General features: G+C 42.8%; 2 protein-coding genes across 4 annotated transcripts in view; one reads left to right on the forward strand and one right to left on the reverse strand.

Annotated features, from left to right (window-relative positions):
* Positions 1-278: 278 nt before the first annotated feature.
* Positions 279-17468, reverse strand: slc22a16 (solute carrier family 22 member 16). Of its 2 annotated transcripts, none has more exons than XM_086190029.1 (8): positions 17415-17468; positions 10722-11198; positions 9985-10102; positions 7201-7759; positions 6751-6878; positions 4114-4223; positions 2978-3077; positions 279-2804 (listed from the first exon to the last, which is right to left on the reverse strand). In XM_086190029.1, the coding sequence occupies exons 2-8, from the start codon at positions 11156-11158 to the stop codon at positions 2610-2612; spliced, it is 1647 nt and encodes a 548-aa protein (XP_086046155.1). In that variant the 5' UTR covers positions 11159-11198; positions 17415-17468; the 3' UTR covers positions 279-2609. The 2 variants fall into 2 exon arrangements, with proteins under 2 accessions (XP_086046155.1, XP_086046154.1); XM_086190028.1 differs by lacking the exon at positions 17415-17468 and adding an exon at positions 12341-13712 and having other exon boundaries at positions 280-2804.
* mettl24 (methyltransferase like 24) overlaps positions 17038-20184 on the forward strand; it is a 31552-nt gene continuing 28405 nt past the window's right edge. The window contains exons 1-2 of one of the 2 annotated variants that reach the window (XM_086190037.1): positions 17038-17396; positions 17568-17645. In XM_086190037.1, coding sequence (XP_086046163.1) covers positions 17304-17396; positions 17568-17645 — 171 coding nt within the window. In that variant the 5' untranslated portion in view covers positions 17038-17303. Of the gene's footprint in view, positions 17646-20184 lie in introns of both variants that reach the window. The other variant, XM_086190036.1, reaches the window with a different exon arrangement.

Genomic DNA, 20184 nt, shown 5'->3' on the forward strand with positions numbered 1-20184 from the left:
TGACCAGCGAGTGGGCGTACCCCATTTGGCTTTGTTTAAAATGTTGATATTGTACTGAGTGAAGTTGTATTGATGACCAACAGTATTTTGTGATTCATATATGACAGTGAAATACTGTGTTGATGGTTCGAACTCATACCTGTGTGTGTTTGTGTTGGTAGAGACCAAAACTGTGGGTGTGAAGTGACAGTTAAACACTAGCCATGTGTTATACCTTGTTTCAGTGTGACTGTGTCACAGTTGAAGTGCCGCAACAACACACACGCATCTGTGGAATAGACATTTTATTACATCAGTACCTTTTTCTTTGAAATTTCACTCAGTTAAAGCCACTTCATCTTTCACAACACGACCAACCTGCCGCCCCAGAAAAACATTTCATTACACACTTGTAGATCGATACAAGAGCGCATGCGCGCACACACACACACACTGGGGGGATTTCCTGGTACTTTCTATACTTCCAATAATAACAATACACTTGGGGCAACAGAACTGGAAGATCACAGTTTGGTTTTTCATACATATCCACACCCACCCACCCATCCATACACACACACACACACACACACACACACACACACACATTTCTTTTCCAAAGTTGCACACAGTGGGTTTGTTGTTGTGTCAGATGGGAGCTGGCACCAGGGACCTCCTCTCCACTGGCAAACAAGAAGTTGTTAGAATCAGTGGGCTGATCCCAGACCAGCTGGGTGTGTGTGTGTGTGTGTGTGTGTGTGTGTTCCTTGACTGATAAAAATAGTCTCCCCTACTTTTCCATGCGCCAAGTTGAACTCTCAAATTCTCACTTTTGAAAGCCAGCAGACTTTCAAGGAAGGACAGTGTTACCTTGCACAAGAGTGCAAGTAAGATTTATTGGTAACATGTAACAATAATAACAATGATAACAATAAAAATAATGATGATGGTTGGTTAGTTAATGCTTAGTTCACCATTTCTTAACAGTCAGTAGTTAACAAGTTTAATTACTAATGATGTTCCTGTTTCCAGGTTACAGCAAAGCTGGATGGAGAAACTGGGGCAGGGTTGAAGGGTGAAGACTAACTTTACTGTAAAGTATGTCACCCAAATTACAGTAGGAGTACAACAATAATAATTACTTATTGCTAAGTTAACTGTGAATTAACAGTTAACAAATGTGTCTAGTAATCATTTACTAATGCTGGTAATGTTAACTCAACAGGGTACAGCAAAGCGAAACGGAAAAATGGGGTGGGGTTCAGGTGAAGTGACGACATATTCCCTTCACAATAAGGCTCACAAAGAGGATTAATAAACGGGGAAGTAATGGTAAAGTACTGCTTACTCAGTACTCTTACAAGCAACTAAGCATTAACTAACTAACTAACTTTATCATATTCATACGCTCAACGGAAAATAATAAAATGCGGTATAATAAACATTAAGCATACATGTATATTATAATGTTGATCACGTTAATCATTTCTTCATGATAGCAAAATTCAATATTGATACAGAAAACTGTTGATTGTACAGCAATTCAGCACTGAATCTCAAACCAGCTCTTTGTCACATTATTTTTTGTTTGTTTTTGCTTCAGATGAAGGCGCCACACGTCAGTTTCAGCGTGTGGAAAACAACACGCTAGGAGTAATGTACCACAATGTTGCAAAGCAGGTGAATACAGTTTCACATTCTTCAAGCCTGTCTTTGGTCCAAACATTGAAGCGTCACATTTTTCACTCTTCAACACGTACGTACATCCAGTGACATGATATTATACTTTACATACAATATGTACAAAACTAGGATGGCTGCTTCCATATGTACTTCGTTAATGAGCTTATATTAAAACAAAACGTGCTCACTCCTCAAGATTTGATGCCCTGAGATTAGGAATAAAAATTGGAAACAAAACAAAACAAAAAAATAATTTAAACAATGGCTTTGCAATGTATGTACAGAGCAATCCATTGATCTGAATTTCTCATAATAATTTAAAAGAAAAAGAATGGTAAAATTGTTTTCTTCACAGCTTTTTGAAGTTTCGCCTGGCACGACGACTCTTTTCCCTCAAGTCACTGCAGAGGCCTCCAATACGGTTCAACACAAAACAAAACAAACAAAACCCCTTCGATGGTGCCAGGAAGTCGTCAGACAGCTGGTTAAACAAACTCTCAGGTTAGCAACGCTTAATGTCTGACCCTGGTTGTAGGCTTACCTGCTTCACTTGCCCTTGTGGCAAGAAGGCTGCAATTACTGTTGTGAGCGCAACAGTATCACAATAAAGAATTAAAGGCCTCAACAAAAACGACGCCTGATGTTTTTCAAAAATTGAAATAATCTTTAAAAATCCTCCATATTTCCTTCATCATTGATACACACACACACACACACACACACACACACACACACACACACATCCATACATACACACTTCACACACTTCCTTATAATAGAATTCCTGGACTGCCACGGCCTGAGAGTTTTCCGAAGTTTCGAGACCTTGTGAGAGCTAAACTGCTGGTCGCTCCCCAGAGCAAAACGAATCAAGAATCGGTGACATCACTGTTTAGGGTAAATCGGCAGCCATCTTTCCACCCCTTCTTTTCCTTTGTCTCTGATTCTCAGGCATCGGCTGCATGTTGCTTCATCTCCACCCCGTCCCCAGCATCTTTACTACCCAGGCCTGAGCTCTTCTTTCCGGGCTCACGCCCCAGAGCCTCAGCTTCTTCCAAGGTGGTTGTCAGAGGTTTTCCCAGGGTCTCGGGCAAAAACATTGTCAGCACACCGATAATGAATGCCAGGATTCCAACGATAAGCTACACGTGGTTAACGATGAACAAAAGGGAAATAATTAGTTGTGGAAAAGAAAAAAAAAAAAAAAGAAGCGCTAGAAAAGCCAGGATACTTTTTTTCAAAAGCAACATATGAGAATAAGGGAAAGAGTGGGCAAAATAAGAAAAAAAAGATCCGATTTTTGGTCTGTACATACCTGAGGTAAGTAGATCCAGATGTCAGCCAGGTAAACACAGAAGGGAGCCACCACGCTGCCAACGCGGCACATCATACTCCCGCTACCTACCGCCAGGGACCTGCAGGGCAAACACGGACAGCATCGGAGTGAAGGTAGAAACAAGAAAATAATAACAGATCAATATACTTTTAGCTCACCAGCAACAATGTTAACATTAACTATTGTTATCACACAGGAAAACTTGACGAATTGACACGGTCTGACAAGTGAATACCTGATTAAAGGTAAGTTTTAGTTTTTGAAAACTTAGAGAGTTTTAGTAAACAAACTTAAAGAAAAAGCTACCTGGACACCGGGCTTCCTGGAATTTTTTTTTTTTTTTTTTAATACAACAGATTTAACACTGAAGTCAATCTGAAAATAACGCATTTCAGGAAATCTTTTTCCAAATTTTTTTTTTTTTAACACCAGATGTTCCTCAGGTGATATTTCGTTGCAAAATGGTATAACTTTGAAGTTTGGAACTGGAAAAAATCAAGTGGATTTAATCTCATCAGTTTATTTAGAGTCTCTGTCTTATGTCCAAAAAACACAACAACAAAAAAACTGCTAGCGTTATGCTGAGCTAAGCTAAAGTTTTTCTGCTCAGGTGTGTTCACTGGTCATCCTGTTGCTATCGGGTGAACTGTTGTAGACGTGTCTGAGATTTACTGAAGATAAGAAGCAAACATTTGAAATGGGTATTTCCAGACCAGTGGGAGGTTTCTGAGGCTACGATTCGGAGGACAATGCTCCACATGTGACTGGAGTCTGGGTCAAGGTGATCTGGAGGACATTTTACAAGGTTTCTGTACTTTTTTTTATGGTTTTTACATCAGAAGGTGTTGAGTTTCACCATTCCCAGAGCCATGTATGGATTTAAAGAGATGCGACTAGAAAAAAACAAAAAAACAAAGAGCTCATTTTGCAATATATGATGACCCTGGTACCCAGTGACCCTCATGATTCTGACAAGTCCGCTTTCAACAAGCAGCAGGACCACAACCGTTCGGGTTTTCATATGTAGAACAACAAGATTAAATTGAGAGGCAGCTTTGTTTATAAAAAAAAAAAAAAGACTAAAAAGACCAAACCAGATTTATTTGGTCCTGTACCTGATGATTGTTGGGTAAAGCTCACAGGTGTACAGGTAGATGAGACCAAAGGCGATGGCGATGGCAAACTTTCCTGTCATACAAAGAGCGATGGCCAAGGCCTCGATGTCCTGGAGAACGAACACAACAAACTTTGGTCACAGTTTCAATAAAAGAAACACACACATATTAGTAATATACCTGATTTCAATTTTTTGTTTTTCAAGAACTTAAGTATAGGTGTCTTGAGCTCACAGAGAGTTTTCCCCCTCCTGCATTACTTCTTTATGGCTTCACAATGAAGAAAAAGCCAGCTACATACATTAAGCTTGAAGCTAATAGCAACCGATTGCTAACAACAGCTACAGGAACAAAACAACAGCAAAACTACCCAAAATTTCTGTTTAAAACTGTAAAGCGTATCGTCCAGTATAATCAGCAATATGAATTCAGCTTAAAACAAATGAAAACTTCTGGTTCGGTGCATCGAGTGTGACCAGCTAGCACTGAACCAACTTGCTAGCACCAGTAGTCGCTCTTTTAGTTTAGTTTAGTTTAGTTTAGTTTTTTTTTTTTATCTCCAATGAAAGTGTTTGAGGATTTATGAACATACTGCTAAATGAAGACGACATGGATCGTACTGAAAAATGCTACTGAGTGTGTAAAAGAATGGTTTGGGGTTTTTTGACATTTTCACATCAGTCACCGTTAGCTTCAAGCTAATTGTGCTTAACTGGCTCTTTCTACATTCTGAGGTCACAAAGAAGTAAAATAGGAGAGAGAGAAACACATCTATGTGTGCTCATGACACCTATTTCTAAGTTAATAGACTAACTACAATTGGGAAGTCCAGCCTGTACGCTGATTTGAGTCTTATTTGCTCATAAGCAATCTATGGTCGTAGGTGAAGGAATGAATGCTCCCCAGGAACATCTCTACTTCCATTTGTCTTTGCTGTTCTTCTTGATAGCAAAGGAATTCAGATCTTGAACCACAAACTGCCTCTCTTGTGTAGACTACATGTCAGCATATTTGACTCCCCCACATCTCGTTCTAACCGTTTTCACAAAAAAATATGCAAACATAAAACTGCCAGTTTGAAATTTTTTTTTTTTTTTTAAATAAATCGGTTTGAGTCTCAGATGAACAACAATATAATTATAGAAAGCACTGTATAGGGAATTGGAACGGGGTTGAGTCGAAGGGTCAGTATTCTAGTACATAGAGGTATTTATTATTACTGCGTATTCATTTATTCATGTGCATAAACAGCTAAGTCTGTTGGAATGGAACCTGAAACTGCACAATGTTGGCGTGAGCATGTGAAAAAGTTGTTCTTGGAAAGAGAGTTGAGATCTCTTACAAACAGCTGGAGACCCAAAACTGAACCCGACGTGTACAGACAGCAACACCTGGCTGCTAAAGATACACCGAGGGGAGTGAGAGGTCATCCAACCCAAATGATTTATTACTAATTCTTGGCTTAAATTCAACTTCTGAGGGTAGATGTGACTGTTGAGGTGTCTCTTTCTTTTTTTAATTATTATTACCTTCACCAAGTTAGGCGATCAGTGCTGCTTGTCTGTCAGGGGCATGAGCCAAGGAAGAACAAATTAAATACTGGATCCCTTTACCATTTATTTTGGCTGACATCTTTCATTTCAAAGTCTCCTTGACAGAGTTTATTAATTGAATTAATAACATGAGCAGTCATTGCTGGGACTTCTATGACACACAGTGCTGTTTGTGTGGAAAGCTTCTCTTTCCTATCTTACTATTTCTTCTGTACTGGAAGACACAAGAGGTAGCAGCTTTTTCCTTTACTCATGCCAGATTTGCAAGAAGCGCTCGGATTGTGTTACCAGTGTGAGCAAAAGCATGAGAACCTAAAATCCAGAAGTGAGTGAGCACTGTAGAACACTCACTTCCCTCGTCTCGCAGTTTATGGGATTTTTGTATCCGTTTTTGTTGTTGTTACAATTCTTCAAGTAACATCTGTCGTAAGATTACTTGAAGGCATCTGAAAGTTTTGTTTCATGGTATAAAATACATAAGCAAATGCCAGACTCCTGGCTACACAAGAACTTTGAGGACATTGAACATCGTCGCGCCAAAAACAGCAGGAGCCCAAAGCCAGTCGTGGTGGCGCTGAAGTCCCGCATAACGTTAGTTCTGCACTTCTAACGACCGCATTTATGGTTCAAGAATGTTAGAAGTGTTTTTCACTTGTAAAGATTATCTTCCTGAATAAAATGTGTAAATCCCATTTAGCAATAACTCCAAATCCGATGTACAAATCCTGTTGGCTTTGGGTCAAGGAAGCCTGTGGTGATGCCAACTTGCGAACTTCAGGATGAGCCTTTAGAACTGTAGTACTAAAACCTACGACGGTTATATTTGGGGAAATCACAGTTGGAAATAAGTTGTATTAACATACATATAAATGTTTTGGGCAGATACATTGTTTGAGCGCAATTAGAGCGAGGAAATAATAAAAAGACAACTTGTCTCACACTGGTCAGGATGGCTTGAGGTGCTGGGGCGAGGTTTCTTGGACATTTATTAACCGCTGTTTGCCAGTTCTCATGCGTTTGGAACTGCATGTGTGAGATATCCGGCTTATGGATAACACACACACAATCCTAGTGAGGCACTTACAGCAGGAACCACGATGATGAGCATACAAGCCACTCCAGCGAGCAGCAGGGCCGGAGCGCATGTCTTCTTCCTCCCAATCCGGTCCATTGCAAAGCAGCCAACCATATAAGAGGGAAGCTCCACAGCACCTGGGAACAGCCAATCACAGCAGCTCCTGCTCAGCGACTACAGAAGCACTGACACAGGGACACCATGACATTCTATCTAGGATACCTAAATAACCGGCATTTGAAATGTTGACACTCAGCCTCCCAAATGTGAGCTCCGGTGTGTGTCAGATATAAAATGGATTTGTAGTTGCAGAGTGGACATGATCCCACTGGCAGCCAGTTCAAAATGACACGTATCGGCTGAAAATGTCAAGTGTTGCAGATTTATTATTCTATGTCTATTCATGCAGTATAGTGAATCAGATGAAAGTAGAAAGGCAATTTTTTCAAGTGTATTCACCGGCAAGGAAGAGGTTAATGTACTGGTTTCCTCCCAGGTTGACAGAGCCCAAAGAGAACACATAATAGCCCAGGCTGCCAATGAACCAGATGGCCCACACTGTGCATGTGCGCCACGCCATCCTCCAGCTGCTGAACAAATCCAGGATGGAGAGCTTCTTCTCAGGCTGCAGAGGCCGCTCCTTAGCTTCTTTCTCCAGCAGACCTCTGCCGTTCTGCTCCTCCGGCTCTAGCAGCTCCTCCACCTTCAGTGTGCACTGGAGACCGTTGACGTGGGCTATTGTGTCCAGCAGGTCTTGAGCATCCTTGTGACGGCCCTTGGCCATCAGATAAAAGGGCGTCTCAGGGAACTTCCAGCAGAAAAGCAGGAACGGTGAAGTGCACATGGAGAGGATGATCTGGTAGATCCACCAGACCCGCACCAAGTACCCGGTCAGAGCCACCACCATGATGCCAACAGCAAAGGCTGCGTGCACGTGCATGGAGGTCCACGTGCGTACTTTTATGCCAGTGAACTCCGTCACGTAAACAAAAACCACAACCAGGTAGCCGCTGGACACCTGAGAGAGTCAGAGATGGAGGAAGAGAGAGGGAAGTAGATGAGATGTAGGGGACCTCTAGAGGAGGGAACTTCGCTCCGTTATCTGTAAGAAAAATGTGCTACTCAAATACTGATGCTAGCAGCACCTTCGCTAACATCTGCAGGAGTCGCCGTTGTTGTTTGGAATAAACAGTCCCTCTGTTTTTGCACCTAAATATGGTGATGGATCCTCATGTGGACGAAGTACAGCTTCCTGATCTGATACAGTGCTTTCTTCAGCAAGCATATTGTGGATACGTACACAGCATTAATGGCAAATCAAGAATTTTGCAAGAGCACTAATCTGAACCAAAGTAATCTACCACAGTAATATTCTATCACCTAGGACTTTGGAAACTAAACCGCTGACAATAGATGTATTTCAAGGATTCATTTATATTTCATGTTGGAATATGTTTTAATTTCTTTACCCATGCAGGTATACAGTACTTTCTCCCACCTGTGGACATTAAAAGGATCAGGCAAAATGTACTCTACCAAGTTCCACACAGCTTGGTGGAGGGCTGGAGCACTGGCCAAGGAAGAAGTAGCTCACTTTATCTCTTTATTCATTGAGCACCTTTTCCCCATATTTGTATATTTTGCTAATTTCACCCTACCAAGCTGTCGTGGTCACACAGGAAATTGAATCAGCGAGGCAGGTAACAAAATAATCCATACTTGGGGACCCATGGGACACTTTTATTTGTACAGAATGTTCGAAAACTAAAGTGGGCGACATCACACCCAGAGTGGGACAAAGGGTTATGCTGTCAACAGATCAGCTGATTAGGCTGCAGCTCTTATATTTTTTTTCACCAACGCATACAAACACTACAGTCTCTGTTACATTTGAATTCATACCGATGTTGAAACGCGTTCCTTTATCAGGTCTCACTTTGAATCATGCGCCGGAGGCGGTAACGGGACCAGTTGGCCCTGCGGTTGCCGTTCTCATTTGAAACGATGTGCACTGAAATTTCGACGTCACCGAACATTTTTATTGATTTCTCCGGAAATATTACATGAATCTTGGCGGAAGACTTAGTTCTCCGTGCGCGCTTATGGTCTCCTGTGCAATTTTAAATTGTAAGTCCAATGTGATTAATGGGCATCTGGATGGTTTCCTGATATTTCAACCCAAGAGCTTTTATAAAATATATAAAAGCTGCAGTTGTTTATTTAACATAAACCTTTATGAGATACATCTGGAAATAATCAGGCTCATGCAGTATCAAGCCTAACTGAGGGGTATGAGTTTGCACTATCACAGAGGGTGTTTGTATGTGAAAAACAACAGCTGTAGCATTTGAGGGAGGGGTGGTTATGGGGGTGGGGTTATGGTTGGTAGACGGCGAGAGGTGAAACATTGGACAGATTGTTTATCTTGGGTTTACTGCCTGGAAACGTAACGATTCTGGCTCGTGAACTCCTGCTCCATCAAATTGTGTTTACTGTATTTGAAGTACTTCAACGCCTGATTATGCACCCCCCTTTAATAACACGCCAAAAGATAGTTACTACGCCTAGTTTGGGTTAGCGTTGAGGTGGCTCCAGACATGCGTGCACAACATCAGCACTCGGCTGCCGACTATTTTGAACACTCAGAAACTAGACCTAGAGACGCTGAAGGACCGTGTTTGTTTACAAGCACTAAAGTAAAGGCCCTGGATGTTTGCTCTGCTGCAAAGATCCAGGGTGAAAGCAATCAGAAGCTGTCAAAGCCAGTCATAGACCAACATATCGTATTATTCCCCTCTTCCCACTTTTTTTATGCTGAAATATTCTGATCCTGATCTTAATTATAGCATCAATTTCCAGAACCAGACTGCAAAATGAACACCTTGCATGAGCAAATCTGTGATTTCACGCTGCAACAGCCATGAGGTCAAAAAACCTTTACATGGTACTTTATGATGTACGAAGTTTCACCATTTTGCGCTGAAGCGTCAGTAGCTTGGTGTCTAACATACATGCATTATTTAAGAAGCTGAAATTCCAATTCCATTTATGCATTATACACAGAGCAAAAAACAAAAATGCCCCTGGATCTGCACGAGGTAAAAAAATCTGCAGAGAGTACTTCCGTGAAGGTAAACTGCATTTCCAGCTACGCTCTAAGTATCCAAATCTGAACTCTTTCACTTTATAGAAGTGACAACCACAGACAGTGAACAAATGTATATAAAGACGCATGGAACTCACCGTGGCGAGGAGGAATCGCAGCACCATAAATAAATAGTAGTTTCCGGCTAAGCCCACACACACGCCGAGGCCAAACTGACAGAGGCTGGTGAACATCAGAATCCTCACGCGGCCCACCCTGGAAGGAGAGACCACCACACGGGTGCGATGTGAGACTCTCATGAAGAGGCAGATATCCATCAAGGGAACAATGAATTAGGATTCACTCGGTCGCAGCACTGGTTGTGCTGGTCGTGTAACATTTATGACATGTGTGGGGGAAACCTCACACAATCATGTCACAGTTAAGGCCGGTGAAGTCCTTCAAAGCATCATTTCTGTGGAAAATCTGTGCAAGGTGGATTTGGAGGGACCTAACCTTGGATCTGACTGTAAACACACACACACACACACACACACACACACACACACACACACACACACCACTCCTGAGAAGCACTTGACCCTGTTGGATAGGTGTATCAAGGGAGGATGACTCAGTAACAGTGAGGTTTGTTTATCAGCACTTAATCCTGCAACTCTGTTAGCATGATCCATTAAAAATGACCCAAGGGTGCCCTCAGACTAAAGTCCTGCTTCTAAATGCCCACCTCAAGCAACTCAGCCCGCATGCACAAGTGCACTAAACATCCTTACATGGTAAAACTCACGTGTGCCCCCCCCCCCCCCCCACCCACACACACACACACACACACACACACACACACACACACACACACTCTTCAGGCCCTGCTTACCTGTCAGCGAGGTCTCCAAACACCAGCGCACCGATCAGCACCCCCAACATGAAAGTGGGCTGGCACAGCTTGGCCAGCCATTCCCTCTCGCACACCAAGTCCCAGTCCGTCACGATGCTTTGGTGCACTTCACTGTGATCGTAAACAAAGTTCCCATCGCAGCCTTTCACTGTTTTGTTGCCATAGAAATCGTAGGTAAAGTTTTTTGTGTTGACGCGTAGAGCACATCTGCAGCGGCTCAGCTCCCACTGTTCACCGCTGGCTGTCCTCACCACCAAAGGTCCGGTGCCGGCCTTGAAGACCGGCAGGATGTCCTCCAGACCGGAGCCCGTCAGGTTACCGTACAAGACATCGGTGATGTTGTCGGGACCTCCGCAGACAAAGTTTGGGGTCTCCACCAGGAAGACGGAGGCCAGGTAGTGGATCCCGCAGGACATCGCCTGGAAGGCCGCAGCAAAGTACAGACATGCCTGGAATCTGGAGGAGAAAATGAGGGTTGTGTCTGAAACACTGGGAACTCCTCTGTGAGTATCAGCAGGAGCCGGACTGATACACGATACTGAGGCTGATGATGAAACTGGGCAGGGAGAAAACTCTGATATGGAGATAACGGCCAAAATGTAGGATGTCATCATCACCACCATCATCAACATCACTATCTCAACACCGGAAGTCCCTTTTTGACGCTAACATGACCAAAGTTAGCCGAACAGGAGCTGAGACATGAGGCAATACGGCAAACTGGTGATGTCACACAGGCGCAGAGCCTCAGAAACAATAACCCCAAGTAACTTTTTCAGAATGATTTCGCCACGAAATAGAAAAAGTTTGAATACACAAATATTTGGCAACACACACACACACACACACACACACACTGATATCCATAACAGGCCAATACCTGCCGATATTTGCAGCCACACCAAACTCACTACCAGCGGTTGCTTTAGTCATCAGATTCCCGCATGGACCCACGAACAAAATGAGCTCGGCCTCCTCATTTAAAATAGTTCGATGTGAAGAAATGTGGAAAAAGCATCAATGTTGCTGTTTTGGGGGTAAATTTGAAAATGATTGCCAGTGAGTATAAAAACAGAGGCAAGTGATCGATCATCGCACCCAAAGCCAGTGTTGTTGTTGTTTTTTCAAAATGCCCAAACATCCAAAATGGCACAACTCCAGTCTATACTTTACAACTTTAACCTATTTATGCCTTCATGTAAATACTTTAATATAATTCAATTGATAATATTATTCATAAAATTTGTTGATTACGTACTACGTACTACGTACGTACTTACGTTTAACTCGTTTTCTGAATAAAATATGCAGGTGAACTCCAGCCAAACCCGAGTGAGCGCGCATTTTTCAGAAGTTGATCTGAGATCAGTAACATAGTTCAGCTGCAACTTTATATAGAAGTTGAAAAGACGTTACGGCAGCTAAATATAGTTGTTTTCTTCCACTTTTGACCAACATGAACCTCATCTCAAACTTCCTGCCAACCAACAGGAAAGTGCTCAGTAGTTCTGTGAGGCTACTAGTAAGACTGAATACTTTTACGCATACATGTGACATCATGGTGTTTATATCAGTTTGTTTAAGTAAGTTTCCTCTACCTTTTGAAATGTCCCAGCTCGTCAAATATCCTCTCAACCGTCATTTTTCTTTAAGATGTTCGAGGCTCCAGGAGCCGAGCGTCTCTCCCCGGCGGCGGATTTTGATCAGAGCTTCTACACCAAAAACTGCAGTTTGGATCCGTCAGAGAGGAGCGGAGAGGAGCGAGGGTCGGGTAGGAGGGGCGCGCGCGCACACACACACACACACACACACACGCACACACACGCACGCACGCACGTGCGCCAGTGCTCCACTTTCAACTGCTACATCAGCGATGTTGTTGATGATGATGATGTTTAGAGTCTGAGAGCGGTCGCTATGGTTACTGTTCCAACTTAATTATGTGCTCTTCTTATAGGATGAAGAGGGTTTCATTGTTGGCTTGATGAAGGGGCTCCTGATTACATCACACTCGCACACAATGACGCAATCGTTTTAAATGACTGATCGGTGAAATCCAGATTGACAGGTTTTTGACAGGTTTGTGATCTATTCGGTATAAAATCCCCTCACGGTACGGCCATTTGTCACCTTGAAACCTAAGATATTCCGGGTTAACTTTTTTTTTTTTTTTTTTAAAGCCAGTGAAACTAACAGCTGCAAAAGTGTTTGGCATCATCCCAAGGTGATAGGTCAACTCCAAACTTGGACACATGGTCACTCTCTTACCCCCATTCATTGTCAGGATCCGCCTAATTGCCTTTTTTTCATTGATGATTATCTTAATCGGGAGTTTCTCGGTTTATTCTTCACACCAGCCAACAGCTAATTATTCACAAAGCTCCAATTCAAGCCCTGTGCTGGATCTCATCGTCTGAGCTCACTCGCCACATGTTGCTATATTCCATGATTCTGACGTACAAATACACAAAAACGGCGTGTTTAAATTCATTTCGAAGTGTTTTGCTCTTGGAAAGTGGTGGGGAAACGACTGGCAAATTCAACAAAAACCGATTGTATCTCTAAGTCGTGTCTTTAACAAATCCCCAAAACTTGTACTAGATATGCCTTGGACAAATAATATGCTCCAGACTCTGTGACGTGCAACATAAGAAATTACGCTCACTTGCACTTGAGAAGGCTGGGATGTGGACAGGATGCCCTTCTAGCACGCTGAGCTGCTGCTGCTGCCGTGTTCACACCTCCGCTTCCTCATTTTTCTTCACTTGTACGTGATAGTGAAGTTTCCCGGGTTTCTCTGCTGTGTCTTTTTCATGTTTTTATCTCGTTTATGCGCTGCTGGTCTGACAAGTACAGGGCAAAATTTCATCGTATGAGATTCAGTCACCTCCATGAACTCCTACGATCAATGTTTGCAATGCACGTGTGTGTGTGTGTGTGTGTGTGTATCTTTGCACACCGACTATCTAGACACACGCACACACACACACACACCCTAAAGATGGGACAAGAGAGAAGCAGCTAACAACAGAAAATCTCCATCAACTCCCAGCCAAGCCTGGTTTCTATTGGAGCCTGTGATTAATGATTAATACTCTATGTACTGTATAGTTTAAGCTGTATTGACTTACTGCACCTCGCCTCAGCTGGATCCAGCAGGACTACCACCACAAACTGTTTGCTTTCGACATCGCACTGGCTCGCCATCTGTTCCACGTCCTCAGATGAGGAATAATTCAACAGCAGAGGGAAGAATCGCGCACAGTGACAGCGACCGTTTCTATGTTTAAACACGGACAAAGAATTCAGATATTATGAATGAGACTCTGGTTTACAATTAGAAAACACAACCTCGGAGGATCCTAGGTTTTTTTGGGGGGAGGGGGGGGGGGGGTTTGGTTCGCGACACGAGGACTTATAGCGCAAACAGATGTTGTCATAAATCTGAAAGTGCAAAAAATGGAGTTGACACGTGTATGCGAGGCTCAAGCGTTCTAGGCTGATGCAGGGTTGTTGGTTTTTTTGCACAGTGCATGAAGCGGAAGCTCCAACTGAACCTTCACATACACAGACAGACTGATTCGGTAACTTGACGCTTGACCTGCAGGTTGTGTATCACTGCTGCTTTTAATAAAAGAGTTGCCCAAGTGGCGTTTCAGCGGTCCAGTGGGTGTTGTTGCCGTTGTTTCTTGCTGACCACTAGAGTTGTGGAGGAGTTGCGCTCCTTTATCTACCCTCCCTCCTGACCCGTCATGTTTACAGAAATCCTGTGAGAATCCTGGCAAAAAGAAGAAGAAAAAAAGAAAGAAAGAAAGAAAAGAACTTTAACCCGAGCCGAGAGGTGAAAGGTTTTTCTCGATCGTTGTCCGTCGAGGGCTCCCGATTTTATTTCACAGCCTTTAAATTCAAATCAAGTGTGTTCATGTGGGTGTTGACTTTTCAGCTTTTAAACTCTTGAGGTTTTAAGTCTGTGTGCTGTGTGGTTTTCATCAGAATCTGAGAACCGTGTAGTATTTCGGACCCTCAGTCAAAAGCAAACAGGCGCTAACCTTCACCTGCTCCTGTCACAACTGGATGCTTCTCACAGAAGTGCAGGAGACAAACTTTGGTCCGGCCGGCTCCTACCGTAGTCCAGTTTAGTCTTGTGAAAACTACATGTGGTGCAAATTAGGGGGGCCAGTGTTTGTTAACCAGTCGACCTGAAACTGGCCTGCACACAGCAGGAGAAGACATTTTAATTTTCCGTGTCCTTATAATGTTAGATTCTTTACTGTGTTGTTGTCTTAAGGATTTTCTTGGATCAATATGGGGGTCAGACCTCAAAAGTGGGCCTCTCTGTGGACTCTGTTTGACCCCTATGTTGACCTCTTGCTTAATCAGCGGAAGCCAATAGATCAAGTTTACAAGATGACCTCGGATGAGGAGAGGAGAGGAGGAGAGAGGAGAGGAGGACAAGAGGGGAGAAGAGAAATAATCTACCTTATGTGCTAATGTCTCTATATCACTATGATTAACTCGACAGCTAATTCTCGAATTAACTTTCCTGCTAAATGAACTAGCAACCTGGCAAAATAACCACATCTAATTGTTGTCCAGTCCATATGGAGGTGACAGCGCTCCTGCCTATCCACTAGGTGGCAGCAGTGATTACTATATTTCATCTCAGACTTGACTGATGAAAATGTAGTTTTCTAATCTCTTCAGGCCTCCAAACATGGTGCCCACGAATTTCAAGCACTTCAGTTTTACTACTGAAAAGAAAATGGAAAACTAGTTTTAAATGTTACTGAATTACCTCCTAAATATGCAAGCAAAAAAGTCTGGTGTCAGCAGAACTTGCAGATTTATCAGATACGTTACACCAGTGCAGTATGATAAAAACATCTGCCTCCAACGTCCATTTATTATATTGAGTTTGCTATGTAGGTGATCGATAGGCAAGTAAAAAAAAAAAGAAATCAAACTAACCGTGACCCAAATCTGATCTCAGAACTGTTTACCGTTCCCTTATTGATTCAGCAGAAACTGGAGATGTAAGAATCTCAAACAAACTCCTCAGTCAAGCGGCAGTTTAGAGACATACCTTGATTTATTCACGGATCAGTGGAAATTGTGTGACCAAGGGGAAGTGAAGCGGTTTATTTCAGTAACAAATTTGGTTTTACACTTGACACGTGCATCTAAGGACATGCCAAAACAAAAACTACGCAAACATGTAAAAGAATATATCGTTGTTGTGTCCTCTTTGCTCTCCATCCATGCTGTCATGTTTATCGAGCGACGTTAAAACATCACAAATTCGTGCTGATTTTCTGTGTGAGCAAATCTGAAAATACTAAAAGAAATGAGTTGAGATGTAGACTTAATATCCAACCTTTCTGACTCCCGGCGGTGAAGTGAGGAGTTTGTTCCCAAAGCGTCTGGAACGCCAGTGCTTGTCTGAAGATGCCAGGATGCCAAATAAATACCAACGTCTCATTCGTGCAATAAACTCATGATTAGGTCCTTCGTACAAAAATTATATACGGTGGCAGTCGTGATAAGTGACGGGATTAATTTGGATATCAGCAGAGTTGATCAATAGGAGTGCTAGATGATTAATGCCTTTATAAATAAGAGCAGATTTAGTGGCCTTTGGAGGAAAACCAATAACACATTCAATTAATGAGTTGACTTGGGAAGAAAATGAGGCCAACGTTGGAGAATTATTGCCAGGGAAACTGATTCAAGAAGTTAGTTTGGGGGATTCAGATATAGCCTTTATTCAAGTGAATGTAAGTATTGGTAAGATTTCAATTTCTTTGCCATTTCTTGATTAAAGTCTACCTGTGAAAGCAGAGAAGCTGGCGTTTGCTCTAGAAATTCATGCAAATCTGTGAACGCTGTGGCACAAGACCTTCTTGGTAATGCAGCAAATTGGCTTACATTGTTTGTTGCACAACTTTACAAACTAAACTTCTTTTTTTTTGCAGATTTTTGTAGCAACAAGAAAAATCCTTGTGTATTGAGACTGAGATTATTTAAGACTCAGACTGCAGTGACCTGCACAGGCCCGTGGTGGTGCGATAGGCCCCGCCCACATCTAAAGTTACACAGTAACCCGAGACTCAACAGGGTAGGAGGGGCAACCTGAGGGAGGGAGCTGGGAAACAGAGGAGTGTGTGTGTGTGCGTGTGTGTGTGTGTGTGTGAGATGTGAGCCAGAATGGGGGGGGGGGGGGTGAAGGAAAGCAAATTAAAGGGGCGTGTGTGTTTGGGGAATGGGTGACTTGAGAGTGTGAGGAGGGAGTTCCCGAAGTTTTCAAAGAGAGCGGCGCATATTACACTCCTGAACACACACACACACACACACACACACACACACACAAAGACACGAGAACATGCACATGCGATCAAGATGTGTGCACACATGAGCAGAGGAGTTCTCCACATGGTGTTTCATTAACTTTTGCTCTCATGCTGCAGGAGAAGGGGAGGCTGGACGAGGGGAGAAGAATGGGATAGAAGGGACAGGCGTTGAGTGTCCAGCTGTGATGGACTGAAAGCAACGAGAGAGGACAAGATGAGCTGCGCACAGCCGTGGATGACCATGGGTAGAGAGCGACTCACCCAGGGTTTGCTGCTGCGTCTGGGCATCCTGCTCACCGCTGTGTGTGTGAGTGTTCATGTTTACCTTGAGACAGGTTGGCAGGCCAAACCTGCACCCCTGGCGTTGGGACATCCTACACAGTCCAGTGGGAAGTGGGGCAAACACAGCAGAGCCAAAACTGCAGGGGAGCCAGAAAGAAACACGAAAATGAGAATTTCATATGTTCGCACTCTGAAGCGGGAGGGCCCCGCCAGGAAGAAGGACGAAGAGGACCCTTCACCTCCATGCTGCCCACCCCTACGCCCGCACAGAAAGGTATGTTGATATCCCACCAATATTTCTCATCTCTCAATAGCTGTGATTTTTTTAAATATATATATCTGATGCTAAATCAGTGTAGTAGAAGACAGAGTGGCTCAGAAAAAAAAGGAGAGCTTTTCTTTCATCTCTGTGAGTCACTGGCTTAAAGCTCCGTAATCCCCAAAAGAGTGATGAAGGAAGAACAGGCAGTGGAATCAATGCATTTTCAATGAGCGTCTCTGGAATGCTTTGAGGTTAAAAAGAGAATCTGTCACCAGGGTTTCTAGTGACACACATTTAATTTTTGACAGTTGCGTACAGTTCAAATAGGTGCCTGTCGCCTTTAACACACATTCAACCTCACGTATAACCATTGCATAAAGTTTGCAAACAAAGAACCATTCAGACTTGGAGCGCAATCCAGGGCTTGACCCTTGACCTGTGTTTAAGCACCAACAAAACCTGCACTTGCCTCTCTTTCTCTATGTCGACGTGCCTTTTATTTGGACTCTTTGATATATCCCCGCTCTTTTGCGTCTATTTTGTCATTTGATCATCTCCATCTGTCTTCCTTTTGTTCCCTTTCATGATCCACTTCCCTCAAGCCCTCAGCTTCCATCACCATTAGTTATAAACGCACCAAATCAGCTCTTTCACTCCTTTATTTTGTTCCTCTTCTCTCTTTCAAGTTAAATTTTAAAAAAGGAAAGAGAAAAAAAAAAAGCTTGTTCACATTTGTTTTTAAATCTTTAATGAGTTAAACCAACTGAGGAGCTGAGAGTTTTTAGATGTTGTAAAAATCACTGCAGGGCTATTATGTGCCACACCAAGAGATGGGCATTTGTGCGCCATCAATATTACATCCCACCATATGCTCACTTTCCCAGCCTCGTAACAGAAAATTTGTCATAAAAAAATGCCCTGGAGGGACCCTGGTAAGATTTCTGTGTCATACGCCTGCTGCCGTTTAACTCTCTTTTATTTTACTTTATACTTTTTTTTTTAAAACTCTCTCTCGCTCTCCCCCAAGGCTTTCATCTGAACAAAAATGGCTTTTATGCTATGTCATGTCGCCTTGTTCTTCACGCCCTCAACTTTTGCTTTTTCATCCCTGCGCTGTCGCCACAATTTTGAGTGAGAGGACTCCCAACTTATATTTCTGTGTATTTATTTTTCTTCTTTTTAACTTCTCTCTGCTTTTTCATCTCGGCACATGCTCGCCGGCTGGAAACGCTGCTCCTCTGCGAGGAAGATGATGAGGGGAGCCTCTGGTTACTCTGATACTTTGATGAATAGCAGTGGTTTGGCCCCTGGAAGAAAGAGAGAAAGAGAGAGAGAGAGAGAGAGAGAGAGTGAGCGTACATATCCCTGCTGAGTTATCATTGGGTTAAATGGGCTCTTGTTTCATGGCCAATGGCATCTGCTGACTGATGAGTAATTAGCCTTTGAAAGCTCATTTAGAAAATATCAGCTTGTTCATCATCGTATGTATTTGTAGTCAAGTGAGTTATAATATAATATAGAGCCTTGTTAAAATTTGTTCTTTCTAACGATGGGATTATTTAGCCCTCAGTTTAGTCTTGCAGATTGGAAGCAAAGCCTCCTCCTCCTCCTGACATCTATTGTTAATCTCGGTCACTGAAGCGTGCATTGACTTTAATGTAACAAGATGTAAACAGCAAATGTCAGGAGCGAGGATTACTACTTACAGTGCGTAAGAACACGTTTCTCTATAAGATCATTTCATGAATGAAGCCAAGTGAGAGTCTGTTGAGGCCAAAATGGATCATACAGGTAAAGAAACACACATTTTTTGGGTCATGCACTTGTTTGTCCATGCCCCAGAGCCAGGCAGAAGATGGATACCCTTCTCTCCTCTACAGCTCAGTGGAGCTGAGAGTCCAGCTTAAGCTAGTTAGCTTTTCGCAATGAATGATGGTGGGCAAAACCTTTCGTTCCTCCTTTGTGTATTCTGGTTCAGAATGTTCAGGAACGTGGTTTTGCAATCCCATTATTAGAAGCAGCATTCGCTTATCTAGTTGTCAAAAAATGTCTTGTTGAAGTGCTGCATCAAATCACAGCTCCCAGGCAAGAAAATAGTTCTGGTTTTGTACCTGATTTTAAAATAACAACATCTCGCAATTTTAAATGATCATTTCATGGTGAATGTTAAACACAATGCTAGTTCTGTTAATGCAGGTAAAGAGGAAAGGGTGTTTGATGACGGTATGCTAATCCATCCATCCACTAACATTCATATCGCTAAGCTAACGAGCGGTCTGCTAGTCTCTGAAGATGTGGACTCTGTACAACACACAGAAGAGAGAAGGGCATCTATCGTCTTGCCTGGCTCATGGAAGGACGGACAACAAGCGTACATCCTAAAATTTTGCGCTAACTGTCGCGGTGCTTCGACACGTTAATTAGGGCCTGAGCCTGAAGGTACTTATGTTTGTTGTAACTTCTTGTTTCTACTCACAGTAAAGCTGCAGTTAAACAACAGACACTCGTAGCTGCGCCTAACTGGCATCTATTTAGGTAAATAAATAGCTGC

Source organism: Aulostomus chinensis, chromosome 20, assembly GCF_037954235.1.
Source record: "Aulostomus chinensis isolate RoL2024-O1b breed Wild chromosome 20, RoL_Achi_v1.0, whole genome shotgun sequence".
NCBI lineage: Eukaryota > Metazoa > Chordata > Actinopteri > Syngnathiformes > Aulostomidae > Aulostomus > Aulostomus chinensis.

What these genes read in the sequence shown, in the direction of transcription:
- slc22a16 (XM_086190028.1), bottom strand. Translation starts at nt 12,384, where the DNA reads ATGACGGTTGAGAGGATATTTGACGAGCTGGGACATTTCAAAAG. An exon ending in TTTGGAGACCTCGCTGACAG is followed by an intron (nt 10,103 to 10,721) that starts GTAAGCAGGGCC and finishes CTCTCCTTCCAG; the next exon opens with GGTGGGCCGCGTGAGGATTC. An exon ending in TCTGGATCTACTTACCTCAG is followed by an intron (nt 2,805 to 2,977) that starts GTATGTACAGAC and finishes AACCACGTGTAG; the next exon opens with CTTATCGTTGGAATCCTGGC.